At 29.0% G+C, this 21757-nt stretch overlaps 2 protein-coding genes across 2 annotated transcripts; one reads left to right on the top strand and one right to left on the bottom strand.

The window, feature by feature from the left end:
* Positions 1 to 6573: 6573 nt before the first annotated feature.
* Positions 6574 to 9007, top strand: LOC113859167. The gene is made up of 2 exons (XM_027491984.1): positions 6574 to 7034; positions 8663 to 9007. The coding sequence occupies exons 1-2, from the start codon at positions 6741 to 6743 to the stop codon at positions 8867 to 8869; spliced, it is 501 nt and encodes a 166-aa protein (XP_027347785.1). The 5' UTR covers positions 6574 to 6740; the 3' UTR covers positions 8870 to 9007.
* Positions 9008 to 10948: 1941 nt separating this feature from the next.
* On the bottom strand, positions 10949 to 12113 carry LOC113859689. Its single transcript, XM_027492399.1, has one exon. It carries the CDS (start codon positions 11834 to 11836, stop codon positions 10949 to 10951), a length of 888 nt encoding a protein of 295 aa, XP_027348200.1. The 5' UTR covers positions 11837 to 12113.
* Between the last annotated feature and the right edge of the window lie 9644 nt (positions 12114 to 21757).

Here is a 21757-nt window from a genome sequence, read left to right on the forward strand (position 1 = left end):
AGGCTCAACAAACCTCTGATATTTGCTGAAGCTTCATCTATGAATGGTACAATTCAATAGATATAGACCACAAGAATTAATGGTGTTATCATTTTAAGGCGAGAAAAAGAAAGAGAAATATTCTTCCATAATGTAAGGATGATATGGAGACTACATTACTAATGGCCAGGGACCAAAGAGCAGCTGATCACTCTTCCCTCCAATTTATTGTGAACCACCATATTTGAAATGAGACCATACCAAGACTAGATATTTTTTACAATATTTTAGCTCAACTATCTTCTTTTATATTTAACTTATTGACTAATTTTTACTCTAGGCTGAGATAACACCTGATTCATATATAGTTGAAAAATAACTTTTTCCTATGTTGTTTTTTTAATCTCTCACTTTTTTCAAATTTCGAATTTTTCATTACATGTTTAACTTTTTTTCTTTATACTCTTAAATTAATTATTTAAATTTTTTTATTGTTATTGTAATTACTTGTTATTTTTGTACCTATAATAATACACATCTGATCCTCTCAAGATTTCTCTAATTTGGATTCTAATACTATGTTAACAAACATAGTTGATGTGAACACAGTAAGTAGTAAAGTCACTACTTTTGTGACAAAAGTAAAAAAAAAAAAAGAAGAAGCTATTTTTACTATCTATAAGAGGTGAATTTCCTATCCTATATGGCTATGAATTTAAGGTGGAGTGCAAAAGCCTCTAATTGTAGTTCGATGAATTAAATGGTAGAAACTCAAAAATCTTACCTATATATATATATATATATATATATATATATATATATATTGAAGTAATTAGTTTATTTTCTTGCATCCAAACACCAAGCAAGTCAGTGCATTGAGGTAAAAAAAAATAGAGAAAAATATTGAATTTTTATTGAAGTTCTCTTAGTGACTGTATTTTATTATTTATAAGAGGGAGTATATAATTATTCTTTTCTTCAATTTAAAAAGATATTATAACTTTTCTTTTACTTAGTGAAAATATTTTTTTATTCTTACCTATAATATTTTTATCAATTGAAATTTTTTATGTTAAATATTGTGTATTGATTTTATTTTAACTATGTGATATTATTCTGTTACTCTGATAGGGAACATTTTAGTGTAGAGAAATAGTTTGGTAATCACCAGAGACATTTGGTGTAATTATAATGAAAAAATTTTGATCACTTTCAGGATCGATTACTATCCAGGCATTCATACAGATAACTCCACATGATTTTAATCATGTTCCATTTTTCGGAGAAAAAATTGTTGTTTTGTCCCTTATTTGAACCAAATAACAAGTTTATGGGCAAAATTTAGTTTAGGCATTAGAAGTTTCCATTTTGATGATTCTTGATGAAACGCATGTGCAACTACACATCTTTTAGTTATCGAAGGCATAGTTTTCAGATTTGTTCTGCTGGTAGGATCTATACTGGAAAGATGGAAACATGAAGAGAGAAATGAAGAAAAGTAAAGAAAAAGCAAGTGTCCAGCAAGTCAGCATAACCATGCTAACAATAGTATCACCACGTAAAGTGCTAAAAGATGGAAATTGTATTATGTTCCTCAATGTGGCCACTTGCCTCCAGCATCAACATGTTAGCTTCACAAATTAGATAAAACTAAATAAAATATCGTATAATTATAGTAATATAGTCCAGGTTTATGCTCTCTTCTTTCTTTCTTTTTTTTTGTTCTCCTCATCGCTAATTATCTCACTCATTTAATGGGAATTATATAATAGATTATTTTTCATGATAAAGACATTATAATAAGATATTTTGAATTCATATTTAAATGTTGATAAATTCATATTTAGTTCAACAGTCAATTTATTCAACCACTGATTATATTTGTATTCTTATCATCCATAACTCATTACGATGGAACTCTTTCGCCAATGTTAGAGAACAATCTATCTTCGAGTGATCTCTCTATAAATTTGCAAGAAAAGATCCGTGAAACAGGTTTGCAAAGATATTTTATTTCCATCATCTTTGTCACTACTTTTGCTGTGACTACCGCTTGGAGGCTCTAGGGCGAAGTTCAATTCTAAATCTGCTAAAATACCTGTAGAATACTGAAGTAAGCAAAGGATTGCTAGATAGAGAAGAAGATCTCAATTTTGGGGAATGCTTTGTATAATTTCTTCTTCTTCTTTTTTCCCATATTTGTAAGTAGGATTATTGTGCTAGTTTAATTGATATTCGTAGGAAACTTTGGCTGTGAGTATTTTTATTTTTAAAATAATTTGTATTTCTGTAATATCAATTTTAGTGCGTGTTCCTTTTTGTTCCAAATCTCCTTAACTTGACAAAAAAAGACACGAAACAAATGTAGTTTGGTTGATTTTGTTAGCCATTATAATAACTTATTTTTTTGCATAATTTGTTAGGTTCATAAATTAGTTTTGTTGTTTAATTTTTTTTTCTTAGTATTTAATAATTAACAAACAGTAATCTCAATTCAAGTAAATGACGCCCTAACTTCGGCTCTCAAGGACCAGCTTGAGTGGCTATTTTCTCTAGCTCTTTGAGTAATTTTCAAGAAAGATCAGAGTTTAACTTCAATCTTAAAATTGATGGTCAACAAAATACAATCACACGCTTAAGAGGTTCAAGTAACACAACATGGGGTGTTGATTGCGCCACATTTCTCTCTAATAACATGATTTGTTGGTCCGTAATTTCTAATTATTTAAAAAGTGTACTTGGAAACTATTTTGAGGAAATTATCTAGGTTCATTTAAAATTAGCACACGTACGTGCTTCGCGTTCGTATTCAAACGATTAACACTTTAATTGATAGTTTTTGTATTTATTAAATAATCTAATGTCCTACCAAGTTTATATTCGTCTTTCTTAGTAGTTTACTATTATTGAGTTATTCTATCAAATTAGACATTATGATAATACTAATTTGTCACCATGTAATCACACGTTTTGATAAGCAATACCAATGCATGTCGTCACACTCACTTATCAAGTAATGTAAATAGTTTGTTCAATAATTTAAAGATATTAAATTTCTCTCATTGCTCTAATAAGACATTTAATTCCTTAACTTTTGGCAACTCATCTTGTCATGTGTCATTTTGAAGCTATAAAATTTCCACTTGAAAACACCCATCACTAAGAGTTAAATAAATAGTTGTGGTCTTTATACATAGTAATAGGAATTTGATTCTTAATTATGTGCATGAAAAAGACTTTATTGAAAAAAGTAAAACTTACTTAGAGGTCTCGACATCTCAAACAGTCTTCAACTGTCGATTGAGAGATACCTTTGATGCTCACCAAAAGTGTTAGCATCCATTTTTGTTGTGAAAAAAGAAAACGTTTTGATACACAAATCACAGAAGAGAACGTGCACTAAATATATTGCGGCTGTGAAAATATTTTCAGAAGATTTTGTTTGATTCTTATACACAAATTACCAGTAGGATTTGTGCACGATACAGAGATGCTTGATTTTCATGTACTGCATATACTATCGAATTATGGGTTTTGTTAATTTTGATCTTTAAGACTGAATTTAAATGTTTAAAAATCATATCTTATTATTAAGAACAGATTGATTGTACTAAAGATATAAAAGCATAATAACTACTTTTTTCAATAAAACTTTATTGTTTATCAATTTATTAAAGTTATATTATCAAAATTTTGTGGTCAACCACATTTTTCTTGAATTATAGGTGAATGGAAAACGTGGTGTTAACTGTAAACATTATTTCTATATCAACAGTGATTTGAGTGTTGCGTCTTGTCTAGCTGGTTTCATATTGAAAATGTTTATGCAGTAAAGTCCAATGCGTAACATGTCCACTGAGAGCGCCATTACTAACACAACGGAAGCCACTATTATGACATTGAAAGCCCATTTAGCATTGTCATGGGTCATACAGTAACATTGATGGGTACACCAAAGAAATTGAATCCATTAGCGAGTGTATGCATCAGAGGAAGGTGCTAGATCTATTACCAAAAGTATAAATATTATTTAATAAATTCATGGTTTCTAATTCACACATATATATATATATAAGATATATAAATTTCAATCCATGTTTATTAACGTCACGTTTTAATCAATAAAATCGTCACGTCACCAACTATTGTATTTTCTTTTCAATGGAAGTTCTGGCTTGCTTTGGTTTGGTGCTAACCACTTGACCTATTGGAATTGGGCCTCAGGCCCTGTTCTGCTCTTGAACTTCAACGAACACTCAAAAGTAATAAGACAAAGAGTCCAAAGCTTGACATGGGCTCAAGCATCTGTAGAACGGATAAGAGTAAGATATATTTTCGACCAAAAAAAGAGAAAAATATATTTTATATGGAACAGAAAAAAAGAGAATAATGACCAAAATAAATGAGGAAGAAAACGTAACTTGCTAGATATTGTTGATAACTTGCGTGTTCCAGATTTTGGGGGCGTTTGGTCTACCTGCATAATTAAATTTTAAGTGTGTTTGGATATGAATATCTTCTAAAAATAATGACTTTTTTCGAGAATGATTAATAATCAAAATTACTATGAACATATACTAATTTAAGTCATTATTGATGTTACTGGCTTGCTTTTGGTGAATGCTGAATAATGGGTCCTCTTTTACCTTGGGAAAATGCAAGACATGTACTTGTTTTCTCATTGGTAAAATTCCTAAATTTACATATGGAAACGAGATTGTAGTTCCTTCTGTCAATCATTTCACTGAAGACAACCCAATTTTACAACTCCAGGCCAACGTTGGACCAGAGTACGGAATTGTCCTCACAACTTTTTCCAGCAATGCTTCTCCTGATATAAAATTTTATAAGATTGTGGCTATTAAGATTCTTTTTCGTTAATGATAAAAAATTAGCTGATTTTCAAATACGTAGAGATTTTTTCTGAAAAGGAAATAATAATCTAGTAATTACGTATATAATTTTGTGATACCAAACTTAGCATTTTGTTTTGGTGTCAAATTTACCATTTCAAACCTTGGAAAAAACAACACGTTTAAAGCAGTTAAATTTGAGCAGAAAATTCCAAACGAAATTGAAGCCTCAAGTTTGGAAATGGAAACCTGTGTGGGTGTGGCTAAGATAATAATAATAGTGTAGCAGTAGTAGTTAATTAGGTCCACTAATGTATTTACCTCTTGGCATTTTTTTAAGTTAAAATTTTATCTTAATATTTATAAAATACATGTTAATATAAAAATATTAACACTTGGACATCAAATATTGTACTAATATACAAATAAAATTCTAACTTTATTTAAAAATAAAAATATTTATAATAATACATTTAAATTTTGTGAAAAGAGAAAGAGGGCAAGCATAGGGCATAGCCCGTGAAATGTTGAGCATAGAAATCAATGGCACAGCACGTGAACTCAGTCTGAGTTGTACTCTTTCTTTTTCATTTCAGCTTTTCGGTCCATTATTTCAATTTCAAACACTACATTCAATTCTGTGTGTTTATCATCTCAATTCTTGTTATGTTTAACACACTCAGTGAAAACAAAAACATTAAATTGACGAATAATTCAAATAAACTTTTTTTGTTATTCATGTTATTGGTATTATTTTCCTTTCTATCCAAATAACTTAAATTCTTAATATTCTACCAAGAATAACTCAATTTTTTTAATATAATTGTAGTTTGTATTTGAATTCAGTCTTATAAATTTAATTTTACTTTAATTTAATCCTTTAGAATTTTTTTGTTAAGAAATTGTTTTATAAATAGTTGGTTTTAAAAGTTGTTGAAGATAATTCCAAATGTATAATTATTAATAATAATATATAAATATTGCTAAGGTAACAATATGTATGATGATCATATTTTTATCAATACATTCTCAGTTAGGCCTTTATTTATCTATCTCAAAAGTAACATTAATTGGGTAACAACGTTACAATTTTGATGCAATTCTTTTTTATATCCTGAATTTATTAAAATGTTGACACAAATTTGAAACCATCTTCATAATCTTGAAAATTGTTCTATTACAAGTTGAAGGTTTTTTCATTATGTAAAAAATGCTAATATCATTTTCTTAGGTTGATTTTGTTAAGTGTTTAAAATTAATAATTTTATTTTTTCTTATAATTTTAATATAATAAATATCTTTTAATAAAAATCTTTTAAAAAATTAAATTTAATCTTAAAAAACAATGTTAAAATATTATTTTTACAGAGATGCTATTATGTGTAAAGTGATGGAAGAGCTTTAATAAATTAAGTAGTTAGAACCAAAATTAAAGTTGTTAGGAAAGAAACATTTATTGCCCCCATTTTCTTTTCACACATTTCATATCAAACAAGTGGAGATTAGATTAAACTAAGCACACACAAATTCTACTGAAGCTAAGTAATTGTGTGATTTAGATTAATTTGAAATAAGAAATTGTTTTTATTAATTTCAATCAACCTTATAAGTCCCCCGGTTTATGCTGTCCCTCTATACCCCAGTGAGTCAGAACAGCTGTTTACTTCTTTGTCATGTCCTTCTGTCTCATCATTTCTCTGTCTCCTGTATTTCACTCCTATCATAGACATGGGAACCCAATCTGCGGCCTTCACTAAACAATCTCTGACTAGTGACAAACAATTTCTTGTCCTGTAACTGCAAATTCCATCATCATGTGCACATATAATAGTGAAAAAATTTTAAAAATAAAATAAAATAAAATGGTTACTCTCACTGTCTTCAATTGGTAATGAGAAAGTATGAGCAATGTACAAGTGGTACTGCAAAGTTTATGCAGTGATGGGTGCTGAAGCCACGGCTCCAACGGTGGCACCATTTAATGATACCCAAAAACCTGAGCATTGGAAGCATTTTGATGACTCTGTGAATGCAGTGTCTTTTGGGTTTGTTGCCACTGCCATACTTATTTCTATGTTTCTTCTTTTGGCTATTTTTGAGAGGTTTCTTAGGCAAAGATCAGATGAACCCAGTGTTCCAGTTCAAATGGATCTTGAGCACCAAATGGACATTGGAGTAAAGCTCGAGAATCTATCACCCAAGGTGCTCTTTTTTCCTTTAATTTCATTTGCTTATGGTGTAACTATTCACTTTGATGGTGAAATTGTGAGTTCTTTTCTCTCTTTTTACTTTCCTAGCATGCTGATCTATAATAATGCAGTTTTGACTATGATTTTTTCCATTACTTTGCATGGGCCATAAAGTTACCTGCTTGCAGACCAAACAAGTGATAAAGTTAAGCCTATCTTAATATTTTTGCCCTGAAAATTTTGTTGGAAAGAGTTCGAAATGGCTTTTAGGTTTCAAACATCTTTGGAAGACAATATATATCATAAATTGTAATTTATTTACCTACGGCAACCTTGTAACCCTGATTTTATGTGCTTGTGTGTTTTTTGTCTGTTCATACTAGTTTGCTTGTCTTATGGACACTGCTATATGTTAGTAGCATGTGTTTTCCTTTCAAATGGCATAGCCTTATAGCAAAGAAACAAAGAAATTGTACCAAACTTCTGTAACATAATTTATTCTTAAGATTGAAGAATTTTTCTTCGTTAAAATACTCCCCCTTACTTTAGGTACGGCCACAACCCCTTATATTTTCCTTCCAAGATAAATTCTGCTATAAAATTGGGCAAATTATAGTCCAATTTATGCTTTGTGGGGAGGATTCTTTATTGCTGATGATTATTGCTCACTACATTGTATTGTTTTTTGCTTCGTGTACATAGGACAATAGTTTCTTTTCTAGCAATCAACCTTGATACACAATAAACCATTACCTACCCACCAGATGATTGCATTACAATGTTTGATGAAAATATCAGATATACTTTCTGGTTAAAGATTGGATTCAGTTTCTTTAAAAAGTGGCCAGTTTGGTGGCGTGATGATTGTATCATCATATTCGTATTCCGATTAAATTGACTTGCCTTTGGTGATGGCAACTTCTGCATGTGGCAACACTTTATTTCCCTTTGAAGGCTGTGCTTACTGCTTGCACACGTAGAATATAATGATATCTACCAGTTAAACTTACTTAACAAGAATAGTCCAATACTTTACTTTGCACTGCTCACATTGTATGCTACTTTGCACTGCTCACATTGTATGCAGCTTTTTTTTACTTCTTACACAGTTCTTTCCTTTTCCTTTTTGAAGTAATTCATTAGTGTTTGAGTTATATTATTTTCACAACAAATTTCTACTGCTACAAACTTTTCTCTATCTCACATTATTCATCTTATCATCCTTTACCCTCTTTTCTCTTCATATTTCTTTCTAATTTGTAAAAAAAGAAAAGAAAATTGTATACATTTGTTATATAAGTAACCATCAAAAGCTATTTGCAGCAAGGGTTAATTGTCTTTTTTATGTATTGCTTGTTTACTCAACCTCCATTCACCAGGATCCAGACCAAAAGTCTATGGAATAGTTTGGGACAGAATTTAAATACACTTTTGTACGTGCTTTTGCTACTATTTTTCAGCTAAAATTAAAGTGCTACTGCAATAAGTTACGACAACATTAAATTCCCTTATTTTATTATGGTAAACTCTAATTTTGATCACAGTATAAAAATACTTAAAGAAATTGCACCCATGTTTTTTGTCCGTTTGTTTTACTCTAACGTAAGCTACTGATTTTTTATCTCTGTTCAATTTAATTAGATGACAATTTATGGAAGAGGTGTGTTAGTGTTGATGCCTGGTGAGCAGATTCCTACATTCATTGCACTTCCTACTCCTGCACCATGTTCCCCAGAACCCATCTCATTGCCCATCCCACATAAGCCATACTTCCATGCACCTTTAGCATCAATAACACGCTATAATATATCACAAGGAGCTAGAAATGGGATGGTTCCTCCATTTTGATCAATGGCAACAATCAAGTTCATATTATTTAGCCGTGTGTAAAATTAATCCCCCTAGTGAGACTCATCAATGACGGGCATTCTTTGGATCATAAATGAACACGTTTGTGAATCCAGTAAACAGCACAATGACATTCTTTTCCACACAATTGAAACCTCTTTCCCAGTCCATTGAGGCTGATATTCCCTTTTAGATGGATCTGCTACTAAGAGATCATGTAAAATATTTGTACATATAAGTTGCACATTTGCATTGCAATTTCCAATGAAGTTTTGTTAGGAAAGCATGAAGTTCTGCTAAAGTGAATCCTGAAATGCTTTTTCTGAGTTATCTGCTGAGTTGCTTGGTTCTCAAGCTGCTAAGTAGTAATTAGCGGTTTTTGATTTGTCAACGTGATTCAAAGATCATTAACATTCCCTTTGGAGGCATAATGATTAACAAAACATAATAAATATTCTAGCATGGACAAAATGAGAGAGCTCAACAAAAGTTTCCATCTTTTTTGTGCTTTATATATAAATATGTTCAGTGGTGTGGGAATTAAGAATCAATGGTAATAATCATGCCTCAGCGTTGAGTTTACTCATCTTAAATCTTTTTGTGGGGTTGAAAATTCAGTTTATGATATTTCATTCTTAATATTTTATTTGTAAACACTGAGAAACACAGCTCTATAAAAATGTAATTGAAATAGGTGTAACACATTTTTTTTGTTCAGCGTATCTTCTGGATGAAATTTATTAGCTTCGACACACATTATCTTGGAGTCAAGTTCTCAGTTTTACTAGAAGCTTGTTCAATAGAGTTATTTTTATTTATAAATCTCCAAAAAGCAAAACGTAAAACGAGAAACAATTGAATCGTATATTTAAGTTTCACTTTTTATTATAAAATGTCACATTGCAAAAGATTTTTTGTTTCTAAGTGACTGTGCCACAAGCTAAGCTATATTTACACGCTTGCCTACGAATAGAAGACAATCCACGGCAGTACCAAGAAAGGAATATGCTTATTAAACAATCCAACGGGTGTTTATACTTTGAGAAAGAGAAATAAAAAAGAAAAATATGATAGATAACGTGATGTACTAAAAATTAAAAAAAAAATTATTAAATAAATATTAAAGATCTTTATAAATCGAAGTTATAAAAATGGATGGCAAGTTGCCCACCGAGATCGAGGATCATTTCCATCGCTTTATGCCACATCCCCAGAAAAATCCACCATCCATTGATAAAACAGTAGCACTAGCAACATGCAATTCTTTTAACATATTTATTAATATTAATTGAATTTTATTGAGAATTATAACATTAAGTATGTTACATTTCTAATTTAAAAAATTTTATTCATAATTTTATGATTTTCAATAAATTTTAATCAATAATAAAGAATTTATTAAAAAGAACATTTAAAGAATTGGTTGCTAACATTTTTTAAATAAATAAACATTTGAAAAGAAGGGAAAAAAACAGTTTAAAAAATTGAATGTAAAGATGTTTCTTTTATTTTCTCAGTTCTTTCTTTTGGCTAAAAGGTAGATAGAAAGACTTTGGTGGCAGAATATTTTTATATGGAGACACAACGAAAAATTAAAAACCAATGCTTGAAATGTTACAGTAAATCCTTTCAATATTTTTGTAAACCCTTTCAATATGGGCACTAACATGAGTTTTGTTTTTTCATTTTTGTACTTTATTTGTATTCTAATTACACATTTGATAAAATATAGTAGACTGAAAACATAATCACAAGATTTTCTCTAAAAAATACAAGAAATATTGAAAAAAAGAAGCTATTCTCGACTTGTAGAATGCTTCGTACCAATCTTAAAAAGTAATAATAACAAAAACTTGTAAAAATGAAGAGAGATATGAGACTCATTTCATATGAATATTTACAACAGTAAATTGTGATTAAGGAGTGACTCCCGCAAAAATACAAATAGCAAAGCAAAAAAAGGCTTTTCACCGTTTTAACAGAGCAATTAAAAAGTCAAAAGTACAAACAGCTACTGAAAAGAAAGCTACGCGACGTGAAATCGCTTCTAGATTTCCAAAAGGCTCGAAAAACGTGCTTCTACAGAAAAATAAAGCACTCCATGGAGACATGTGGGTTCTCGAGGCACTCCTCCGGCGAAACGACGTCGTTTTTCTCCACAACCTCTTCGCTCTCACTTTTCTCCTTCTCTTTCTCCTTCTCCTTCTCCACCACCCCATTCTCCGGCAGAACCTGTTTCCGACCACCGCCGGCACCCACCTTGCTCGTCCCGCCAACCGCTCTGGCACATGACGGAGACCTCGATCTCCGGCCGGAACCCTCGCCGGGGTCTCGCCGGACCGCGGCGGAACCCGCATTGAGCTTCCGATTCGCGACGGGACCAGATCCCCTACCTCGAACTACCCTTGAACCGCCCTTGATTTTCTTCTCCGGCGAGGGATCCGGCCTCCTCGCCGGTGATTTGACCCTCCGTTCTCTCCCGGTGGCGAAATTTCCATCGGCAACGTAAGGCCTCTTTCTAGACGGAGACCGATCCCACTTATGATTCGTTGCTCCCTCTCTTCTGCTACGTTTGCTGGTTGCTTCGTCTTCTTCTCTCTTCTCCGTAGCGGTGGTGGTTGTGGCGGTGGTGGTAGTGGCGGTTGAGAAGCTCTCGCTGATGCTGCATGTTTCTGAAAGCTGAGACACTACCTCGGAGACTTGGTCCTCTATGGGAATGGGAACCTTTGTTTCGAATTTCACTGGTGGGTTTTGAAGTGAAGGCATTTGGGTCTTCGTTTCTGGCATCAAAATTGGAACTTGGAGGGACTTGGGAATGGGGGTCTCAGATAGCACCTCTTTCACAGATTCTTCTTCTAAATATGGGGGTGGTTCATGGGGTTGCTGGATTTTCAGAGCATTTTGGTGTTTTTGGTTTGGAATTTGGTTTTGGTTTTGGGTCTTGGGTGTGCTGAAACAGCAACCCATTTGGATTTGGGTTGCGAATGGGAAGAGGTTGAATTTAGAAGGAAGGACAGTGAGGAGAAGAGAGTGTTGGAATTTGCATGGACTTGGGTTTGAAAATATTGACACAAAAGACAAAAGTGTAACGGCTATTACAATGTTGTTGGATGGTTTGTGTTGGGGAGTCTGAAAAGGATTTGAGGAGGGACAACAGACAATTTCATTTTCATTCAGACACAGAGTGACCACTGCGCTGAGAAAGTGTGAATCTGAAAATAATGGAGTGAAGTGATAACAAAGAGAACCAGCGGAACAGCATATTGGACCTTTCCACTAACTCTTAATATAGCGACAAGGATGAACCAGTATCCAATGCCGCTACACCATTGACTTAAACTGCAATAATGTTTCTCTGTTTTATAATGTTAGATGTCTAAGCTTTCATACCTTCGTTTAATAGTGTAACGTTAGAGTTGGGTAATTTTACTATTCATAATTTTTAAGAAAACTTCAACATCAGATCTTAAAATTAATTTGAAGCAATAAAAAGTAAAATGTATTTTAAAAAAGAAATATTTGCATTTTAATTGTTTTTAATAATATTTTTTATATATAAAAATATTTTTAATTCCTTACTTTGTGTCTTAATTAAGAATATTTATTAGAAAATTTCTAGTTATTTCTTTATTTTTATACTTATTTCAAAAGATAGAGAAACGATAGTGTAGGAAGACAAAAGACTTATTAAAAAGTACAGATACAACAAATAAAATAAGAAAGAAAACAGCAATGTACAGATAAATTTGAGTTTGAAAACTTTGTATAAAGATTGAGAAAACTATTAACAGAAAGGATCCATTTATTACTAGTATAAATTATAAGTTTTTTTCTCTATTTAATAACTTATTTTACAATATAAATTTGATATTATTTAAATAAATTTATTAGTTTGTCTTTAAAAACTAAGTTTAACAATGAACATAATAGTTCACAAGAATGAAAAATGATATGTTAATATTTAAAACTACTTGTATTGAGTTGCGTTTATTTTATTCATTTCAACTGGCTTATAATTTATAAATTTGTTTAATTGAAATACAAGTATTAGATAAATATTTTTTTTTCTTCCAAACTTCTAACATTTTCTCAAGCATAATTGTTCAATTTATAACATTTAACTTATTTTTTTCATTTTTCTTAATACTTTATAAAAACTTTTACTTTACTCCCTCTTGATTGGGAAATTGCTATTTGTTTTTTACTATTTTTGAGCTATTTTTTTAATATTACACTATTATCCCTTTTATTTTTTTAAAAAGATTGATCCTTAAACGAAAAATGATAAAAGTTATAATTTAATAAAATAACTTAGAATTATAATTACTTCAAAATATATTTTTAAATAAAAAACACAATTTATAAAAATAAATCATAAAAACTTGCACCTTTTATGTTATTTTACATCTATTGGCTGATTTAACAGTTAATTTTATCCAAAATTTATAATTAAATAAGTTAATGACTATTACTTAACGATAAGTTTTCACCTTTCTGTTAGCTTGTCATGAACTATTATAGGCCCTTGGCATGTATGTGAATTGGCGGTCAAAACCTTCTTACGCAAATTTGTCTAAGAGACACTACTCACATGTTGGGATCAACTAATGTTAAGATAATATTAATGTTGATCCAACACATGGTTAGGAAGTAAAGTGAGAATTTTGTAATTTTGAGAATCAATGTGTCAACTGCTAAATTTGGGAAGGCTCTTCATGATGTAATATTTTTTTCAAATTTAGTTTGTAAATTTACATAAATGAATATAGGTGTTCTTACCTGGTATCCATGGACTATGGTACAAATCAGACTCCAGACGACGACCTTCTAGCCTCCTCTATTTTATGATCCTCGCTCCTATAAGCTTCAATTGGTGAACGGTGATATATATTTGCACACGCACCTTGATGCTTAAATTAGCATATATGGAATCTGCAGGTGTTAAGAGAAAATATCTGGTTAGAGTAGATTATCATACCTACGAAGGTTTGTCGAGCTGAAATAAAGAAAATCTTATCTCCAAGTTAACAAAAGAAGTGGAAAAATTTATCCTTACGAGAATCAAACCATGATCGGTATCTCTCAAAATCCTTTCAGTCTTGTTAAGATCTATCAAATTTAGGGTGGATCCGTGACCTTGCTTAACAGTCTAGAACAATATATAGTATTTGCTAGTTTTAACATTTTATAAACAAGCATATCTTCCAAAGGATTTACTTTCATAGAACTTTTTGAACACACAAGGGGTGAACATCCAATTGAAAAAAACACACGTATTTTCACAATTTTGCAAGATGTTAGTTGTGCTAGGAGAGCCACTTAGAGCAACTTGTTTCAAGATTGATATCCAACAGGATCAGATGTGCCAATGTCACGAAAATAAATTCTTGACATGGGAATAAATTATTTGATTGGACAAATTTTTAATCAATGTTACCACCATCCTTTATTCTTTCGGATCTTGAATTCCATTTTTTGTTTTTTCATTCATGCTTGTGTACTTGGTTATTACCAATATTCTCGGAAAAAATTGTCGTATTATATAAACATCACTGCACATGAGTGTGGGTGGGAATCAAAGACAATGAAGTGGCGGTTCTAAATTATATTCTGGTGATTCATGCAATTAGTGTCTGTTTCATTTGTTTCAGAAGTCATAGAAAGTATATTTACTATTGCGGCATCTCCACATCAATTTGTCTTATGCCTGATAGTTGCCGAGGCACTTGATCCAAGTCCAACAAATCAAGTCAAAGGTATTGTTTTTGTGCTGTATCTTCCTCCAACTCTATCTCCTTTGCTATTGTGGCATCTCAGCGTCGACTACTAAGATAGCTAAAACCCAAATAGCCAACATTACTTAATGGGCTACTAAAAGACATCATCATCGGATTTAATATCTCCATTTTTTTCAATGCTTTTTGCTTATTCCATTACTTACATTGTTCTTTCTTTATTAAGGAAATTCAATTATTATTAATTCTACTACATCATTTTGTATCTTTTAAAATAGTAATTTGTTAAGCGAAATAATATGATTACTTATTAAAAATAATTTTATAAAACGATTATAAGTACCAAAATTTAAAAGTGACTTTAAAATTATAATATTTTCTTTTTTATTTATTTATTTATTTTTTCTTTATTAATATTAAAACTTTCTATTATTTTAATCTCTTTTTTTATTTAAACATTCGTTTAGATGTAAACTATTTTATTAACACAATCCATAAATAAACTTAAATTTTAATAAGACAAAAAATTGATTTTAATTTGTAATAAAAAAACATGAATACATTTTTTTTTTAATTTCAAACATATAACTTTAAATCATCTATTTTAAATAATAATTTTAAAAAAATTAAATTACTCTTTAAAATGGTGTAAATCTACTTTTTAATATATCTTTTATGATTGTAATAATTCATCTTTGTTGAAAAGTAATTCATCTAAGCCCATCTATAGCAATAGTGGTTGGATCACCTAGAGCAAATCTAATTAGTGAGAAGAAATCAATGCCCAATTAAGGAGACAAGTTCTTCACATTAAACTTCAAATGCAGGTGTGTAGGCTGTTGTTTCTACCGATCAGGTTCTTCTTGACTCGTCTAAAAAGATTCATGGAAACATTCATCATATTTTGTTCTCTTCAAACAAAACTAATTGCTTTTCTCGCATATACTATTTTCGTCCCCATCACTTAATATTAATTCAGTCCATTCATGACACTGAAAATGTGTAGTATTAAAAGGATTTGTCTAAATTATCTTATGAGATAAATAATTTTATTTTAATAGAATTAAGAAATTTTTGTCTATAAAAAAATTAATATAATTTTTAATATAATATCTTAATTTTATTAGTATACTTAAAGATAAGATTATTCATACTTACGATGAAGTATTTTAAACAAATCCGTTTAGCTTTCTAACATTCTGTCTACGAATCAATAAAGTTCACCAAAATCAACATGGTTGGCTTCCATCATTGCTCCTAAGGCTGAAAACACAAATGCAAAGGTTCTTTGAGCTCAACTAAAAGTTCTTCAATGCACCCAAGCTTCAAAATCAATTGCCAATCATTAGTTAGAATTGGTGCATAATCTGATCCTGTGCTTTTAAGCCTGTACCGTTAATACACTGAATTTCTACATCGAATTAATGTCAACTAACGAATAAGTGTTTCAGAGATAAATAATTCTATTTTTTTATCTTTCATTTTTATAAGTTATCTTAATATTTTTATTAAATATTAAATATATTTTATATTTTTAAGATAATAAATGTACCTTTTTATATTTACTTTATAAAATAACAGAACTCTTCCAATATATCTAGCCTATTTTCATCGGGCTTCTTTACTGAAAAATTCTATCTAATCCATGAAGCATATTCCTAAATAGCTCGTCATTGTCAATGCCATTATCTGCAATGACTCTTGCTTCAAGTAAGAGCTGTATATCTTCAAATTAACATGAAGTTGTTGCAAGAAACAAGGCCTATCATAATTCATTTACAACTTCAATGATTTCAACCCATAGAGTTATATTTTAATTAGTTTATAATATTAAAAAATTATATTAAATTAAACTCTAATTTAAATCCTTGAAATATTTCAACATAAGTGCAAAAGATTGTTGATACCCATAATTATAATGGCCAAGAATAATAAAAATATGGGTGTATTCCCGGGACTTTCAGCATGAAGTGCCAACGAATGGTGTAATGAATTTTCTAAGTTGGAAAATTGATCGATCGAATGTGTATAATTGGAGTGACCAGAGATTTGTTTTCTAAATTGACAGGCACGAGGACGACGAGTCAATTAAAATATACAAAATAATTGACATGCAAGTTACTTTGCGTGGTCAAGACTGAAGATGCGTAGAACAATTAATCCCAAAGATTTATAGGCGAAATTTTAATTTTTCTTTTTTTTTTTAGTTTATAAGTCTTCTTAATTATTAAATTTTAAAAATATCATTATAAAAAATCGCATAATCTCACGATGATATAAATTATTTTACTTTAAGTAACACTGTAAAAATAGCTGTAATTTAAATAAAAATAATTAATAATTTTTATATTTTTAAATAATAAATGCATATATTTTTTATAAAATACTTTTTACAAATAAAATATATTTAATTAATTTAAAAATAATTTTTTAAAAAATATATAGCTTTAAATTAAATACTTGCTACGGTACTATAAATTTGATAGAATATTTTATACATTTTTTAAATTAAAATTTGTGATTTTTCTAATATTTTTAATATTATAATATATTAATATTTTTTAAAACTGAACTACTAATTTCACTATTTATTAATAAAAAGTAATTTTTTTTTCCTAATAGTAACAATTCTTCTTATTCTTATGAGAGTATTAAATTTTTTACGATAAAATTTACCTATTTTTATTTTTTTTTCACCTTGTATGTATGAGGGTCTGGAACTTGTATTAACAAATCACCTGGACACGTGGCACGTTTTAAGTGGCAGTCACTGTGTCTTCTCCTGAGGGAGACAGGGACCTCATCCAAAAGCCAACACTAACAACGTTATCAGAACTCAAAGGTTTACCACTGGGGATGCTAATTGCTATTGGTGAACCACTCAAGAAAGCTAATGTTTAAGTTATTCAACCCTTTCAATGGTCAGATGATGCATATATGCATGAGAGTGACTCAATGACTAATGTTTACTTAGACACCTAAACACAAAGCTTGTTGCTTTCAAATTCCATCATTCTCTTTTCCTTTTCTGTCCAACTTTGCTATTTCTTACAAATAAACCAATCTTCATTCAGACGTTTTCATTTCATTTTCTTACTGTAATGCACACGCATAATATATAAGGTTATGTTAATAAATACGTTAAAAGTTACACCGATTATAAATTAATATTATATTTTTAATAAATAAAATAAAATAAAAGTACCTTAATAAAAAATTTACTTTTGATTTTATAATATCATTAAAGAACAGGTTAAAATTTATTATGTTTATAACTATAGATTTTGAAAATTAAGGTGTACTTTTTCATCTCTTATTTTTTATTTTTGTTAAATTTTTTAGTGCACACACTAAGCTAAAAATAAATTTTTGAAATATTACTTTAAACAGCGGTCAGTAGAAATTACTTTGTAATAATACATATAGAGAATAATTAACAGTTAATACATAATTACTTCTTAAATTCACTCAAAAAATGTACTATTCTCTAAAATTTTTGACTTTTATAAATAAATTACGCTCAATTCATGAATTTTTTTGTATTGCTAATAAAGTTAGTATCTTTTACTTTTATAAATAAGTTCTTTTCATTTTTTTTGCGTTAATAAAATTTGTATCTTTGGTTTCTTTCACATTTATAGTTTCTTTTCATTTTCTTTGTGTTAATAATTTGATCCTTTTTCATATCTATAGATGTATTTTTCACAGTTCTCTTTATTATCTCTTTCTTTATTAACGGTAAATTATTCATTTTTTATTTTTTTTCTCTCAATTAACGATGAAGTAATTTGTTTTCTTTTTTTTTTGTTTACTTGTGTTTGGTTCATGTATATGTGAATTATTTGGTTAAACACAACGTATATACTTAAGATTCAATTTTAATTGTGATAAAAATGAAAAAATTTTGAATGTCAAGCCTATAAATTAAAATTTAAACATAATAATAAATTAACTTTTATTTACAACAAAAAACTTACAAAGAAATAAATTTTAAATTTATTTTTATACTTATACTTTGAAGAGTAGTTTCGTGTAAAACTGCTCTTTAATATTAATATTTGAAAGTGATTATTTAACCGTTTTCCAATCTAAACATTTGATAGCGGTTGTTTAATCAACATATTAGATAATATGAGAGTAGTTTTAAACACTTTCTAGCTCTCACATATTCTTTCTAGCGCAATAACTGTTTTTTTAAATATAAGGTCTTATTAATTTATACTTTTAGCAAATTAATTAAGAATATTTTGTAAAGAAAAAAAAGTTAATGTTGTATATATTTTTTTAAAATTACAATTAAATAGTACCAAAATAAACTTCCAAATAGATTCCTATGAAAAAACTAGAGATAGATAAATACATACATATACCTTTTTCAATTTGTATTTGGTGAGGGTTTAAATTCTAGAATGTATTTTGTTCCTTTTCCATCTAGACATAAATGCAGTTTGTACCTTTGTTTCTTACTCGCAACTTGAAGTGTATTGAGCATTCTTTTCAAGTGAATATGACAACTTTTTCCTACTTGTAAAACCACCAAGCTGGAATCAATTAGGAGGAGATTAACAAAAGATGTCTTATAAAGCAAAAGCTAAAACCTAAGTAAAAGTGATAATAAAGTCACAAAATATATTATTGAGAGAAATAGATCTAATTAATTAAGAAACATGAATACACCATTATATGCGGCCATAAACTCTTTTTGGATGCAATGAATGTAGCATAAAAGTTGGGGAAACTCTTTAATATTAGTATGAACTTAGATCGAAAGTTGACGTGAATAAGTGACCAGTTTACTGAGTCAATCGTCAAATATATGGTCTCACTCCAGCAGCCCCGATTGAATGATCAGCTCCCAGTTTATACAAAGAAATGAAATGTTAATTGTTACTTCTTTCATTTTAAAATAAATGTCATTTTAGTAATTTTTATATATATATATATCCTTTTTCTAACATTATCGTTTTTTATACACTTTTTAAAGTAGAAAAAAAAAAAGTTCTTAGAAGTATCAGTTAAGAAATTAAATAAAAACGTTAGTATTAAAAAATATTTTAATATATTCTCATCCTAGTTTTTGTAAAATTAGGTTAATTAATATTTTAGGAGATAAATATTAAATAAAAAAGTTCATAACTTGAATAAAGAGAAAGATAATTAAATGATAGTTAACGAGGGGTTTTGATTGGAGTGAGCATGGATGACAGAGATTCCTAGTTCCGTGACGAGCGACAATTTGGTTCAGATAAAAAGATAAAGAGCGCCAACCTTTTCATACCTTATTTTTTCTTCCTTTTCATAACATAACGGTCAATTGCTGTGACAGCTACAAAATTAACTTCTTTTTATTCGATCCTTTTCTGTAATTCCATTTTCATGTCATTTCCAATGTGGAAATTATTCTTCCAACGTTACAATGACGTGGAAACTGGTAATAGTTATCCCATTCTTGCCCAATGGTTCATCATTTTGGAAGAATATGCACTATTTGACAAAAACAAACAAAATAACGACAAAAATATTGGGATTTTTTTTATTAACACAATAATGCAATTAAATATCTTTGCCTGAGCTTTTTTCACGTTAACAGTGTCCAAATAGAAATCCTGGATATGAGATTCTGTCAGACAAATAAACTATAAACGATTTTGTATTTGATTTTTATTATCTCTATATGATCATATTCTTTGTAAAATTCACCAGCACATTTTAATTTTCGTAATTTGAAATCAGAAAGCATTATCTTAAGTTGATATCCGTCCTGTTCTTTGACACTATTTTCTCAACTCCAATCATTGTTTCAGGAAAATCAACTGTCATCGAAAGCTTCTTTGAGTTGAAAGCCAACGTGCAGTTGCTTATGCAAATTGCTTTACTCGATTATTATTAATTACTATATACACTAACAAAGAAATGGTTTTCTAATGTGAGTTGAAAGCTAACATTTTATATATACATACAATTTATTAAATTTTTTATGATAAAACAATATTAGTAATAAAAAATAGTAGTAATACATTAAAAAATAGTAGTAATAAAAAAATAAAAAGGATGCATTTTCAAGAAAAACTAATAAATTTTGTGTATAATTTATAAAAATGTGTGTTCAGCCAGTTATAGAAGAGGATATTTATAAAATTCAGTGGGCATTAAAATTAGGCGACCCAAAACCCACAACGTCATTGAATGGCATGTGAAGGTCGCTTTGAGAAAACGGCGTTCATACAGTCATATCACTTTCAAGATAGACGACGAAATATAGCCATTGATTGTGTGTTATTATTCCGGTTTATTTCAATCCAATAAGAAAATATGATTTCCTTTTCTTCTATTTTGATGATATCAAATCTTAATATTAATTTAACATATATAAAAATATTTTAAAAATTTACTTTTGAATTTTTATTACATTTAAACCATCAATTTTATGTACTTTATATTAAAGATTATATTTGAAAAATGATATGGACTTTTAATTAATTTTTAAAATTACTATACATTATTACTTAAAATAAAATATATTAAATTATTATAATTTGTTAATTTTATTTTTTAATACATGTTATTCATAATTATATAATAAAATTAATATGTTCTGTAAATTTATTATTAAAAATAATATTATTAAATATAAAATATGTATTAAAATATATAATCTTATTCTTTAACTATTATAAATATATTATTCTTGAGAAAGTTGAATAATTATAAACATTTTATAAATGTTTGTTTTCAATAAATCTATTAAAAATAATTTGGATGAAAGTTGTTAACATCCGTCATGAAATTACCAATCTATTATAGAATCACAGGTATCTATTATGTCTCATGATATTTTGTTCAAATAAAATAATAAAGTTGTATATTACAAATCTAAAACAGCGAAGTTCACGATACTTTTATAACAAATAACTATTACTAAATTATAATTTAAAAACTTAATTATAATTTTAGTTTACATATTTTAATTTCTGTACAGTGTTGATTCACATAGAATAATTATACTGATTCTATAATTTTAGTTTACTTTTTATGATTTATCAAAGTACAATTATTCATTATAAATTTAAAACTAAACAACATTATTGACATACTTGGTTTAAACATTAACAAGGAGAAGAAAATTTATGAATATTGCTGTGATTATCTTGAT

The sequence above is a fragment of the Abrus precatorius genome, unplaced genomic scaffold, assembly GCF_003935025.1.
Source record: "Abrus precatorius isolate BTA unplaced genomic scaffold, Abrus_2018 Scaffold2, whole genome shotgun sequence".
Taxonomy (NCBI): domain Eukaryota; kingdom Viridiplantae; phylum Streptophyta; class Magnoliopsida; order Fabales; family Fabaceae; genus Abrus; species Abrus precatorius.

Bases quoted from the DNA above. Each gene is read 5' to 3' on its own strand.
- LOC113859167 (XM_027491984.1), top strand. From the start codon at position 6,741: ATGTACAAGTGGTACTGCAAAGTTTATGCAGTGATGGGTGCTGAAGCC. The intron at 7,035-8,662 runs GTGCTCTTTTTT...CAATTTAATTAG, and splicing joins TCGAGAATCTATCACCCAAG to ATGACAATTTATGGAAGAGG.
- LOC113859689 (XM_027492399.1), bottom strand. From the start codon at position 11,836: ATGGGTTGCTGTTTCAGCACACCCAAGACCCAAAACCAAAACCAAATT.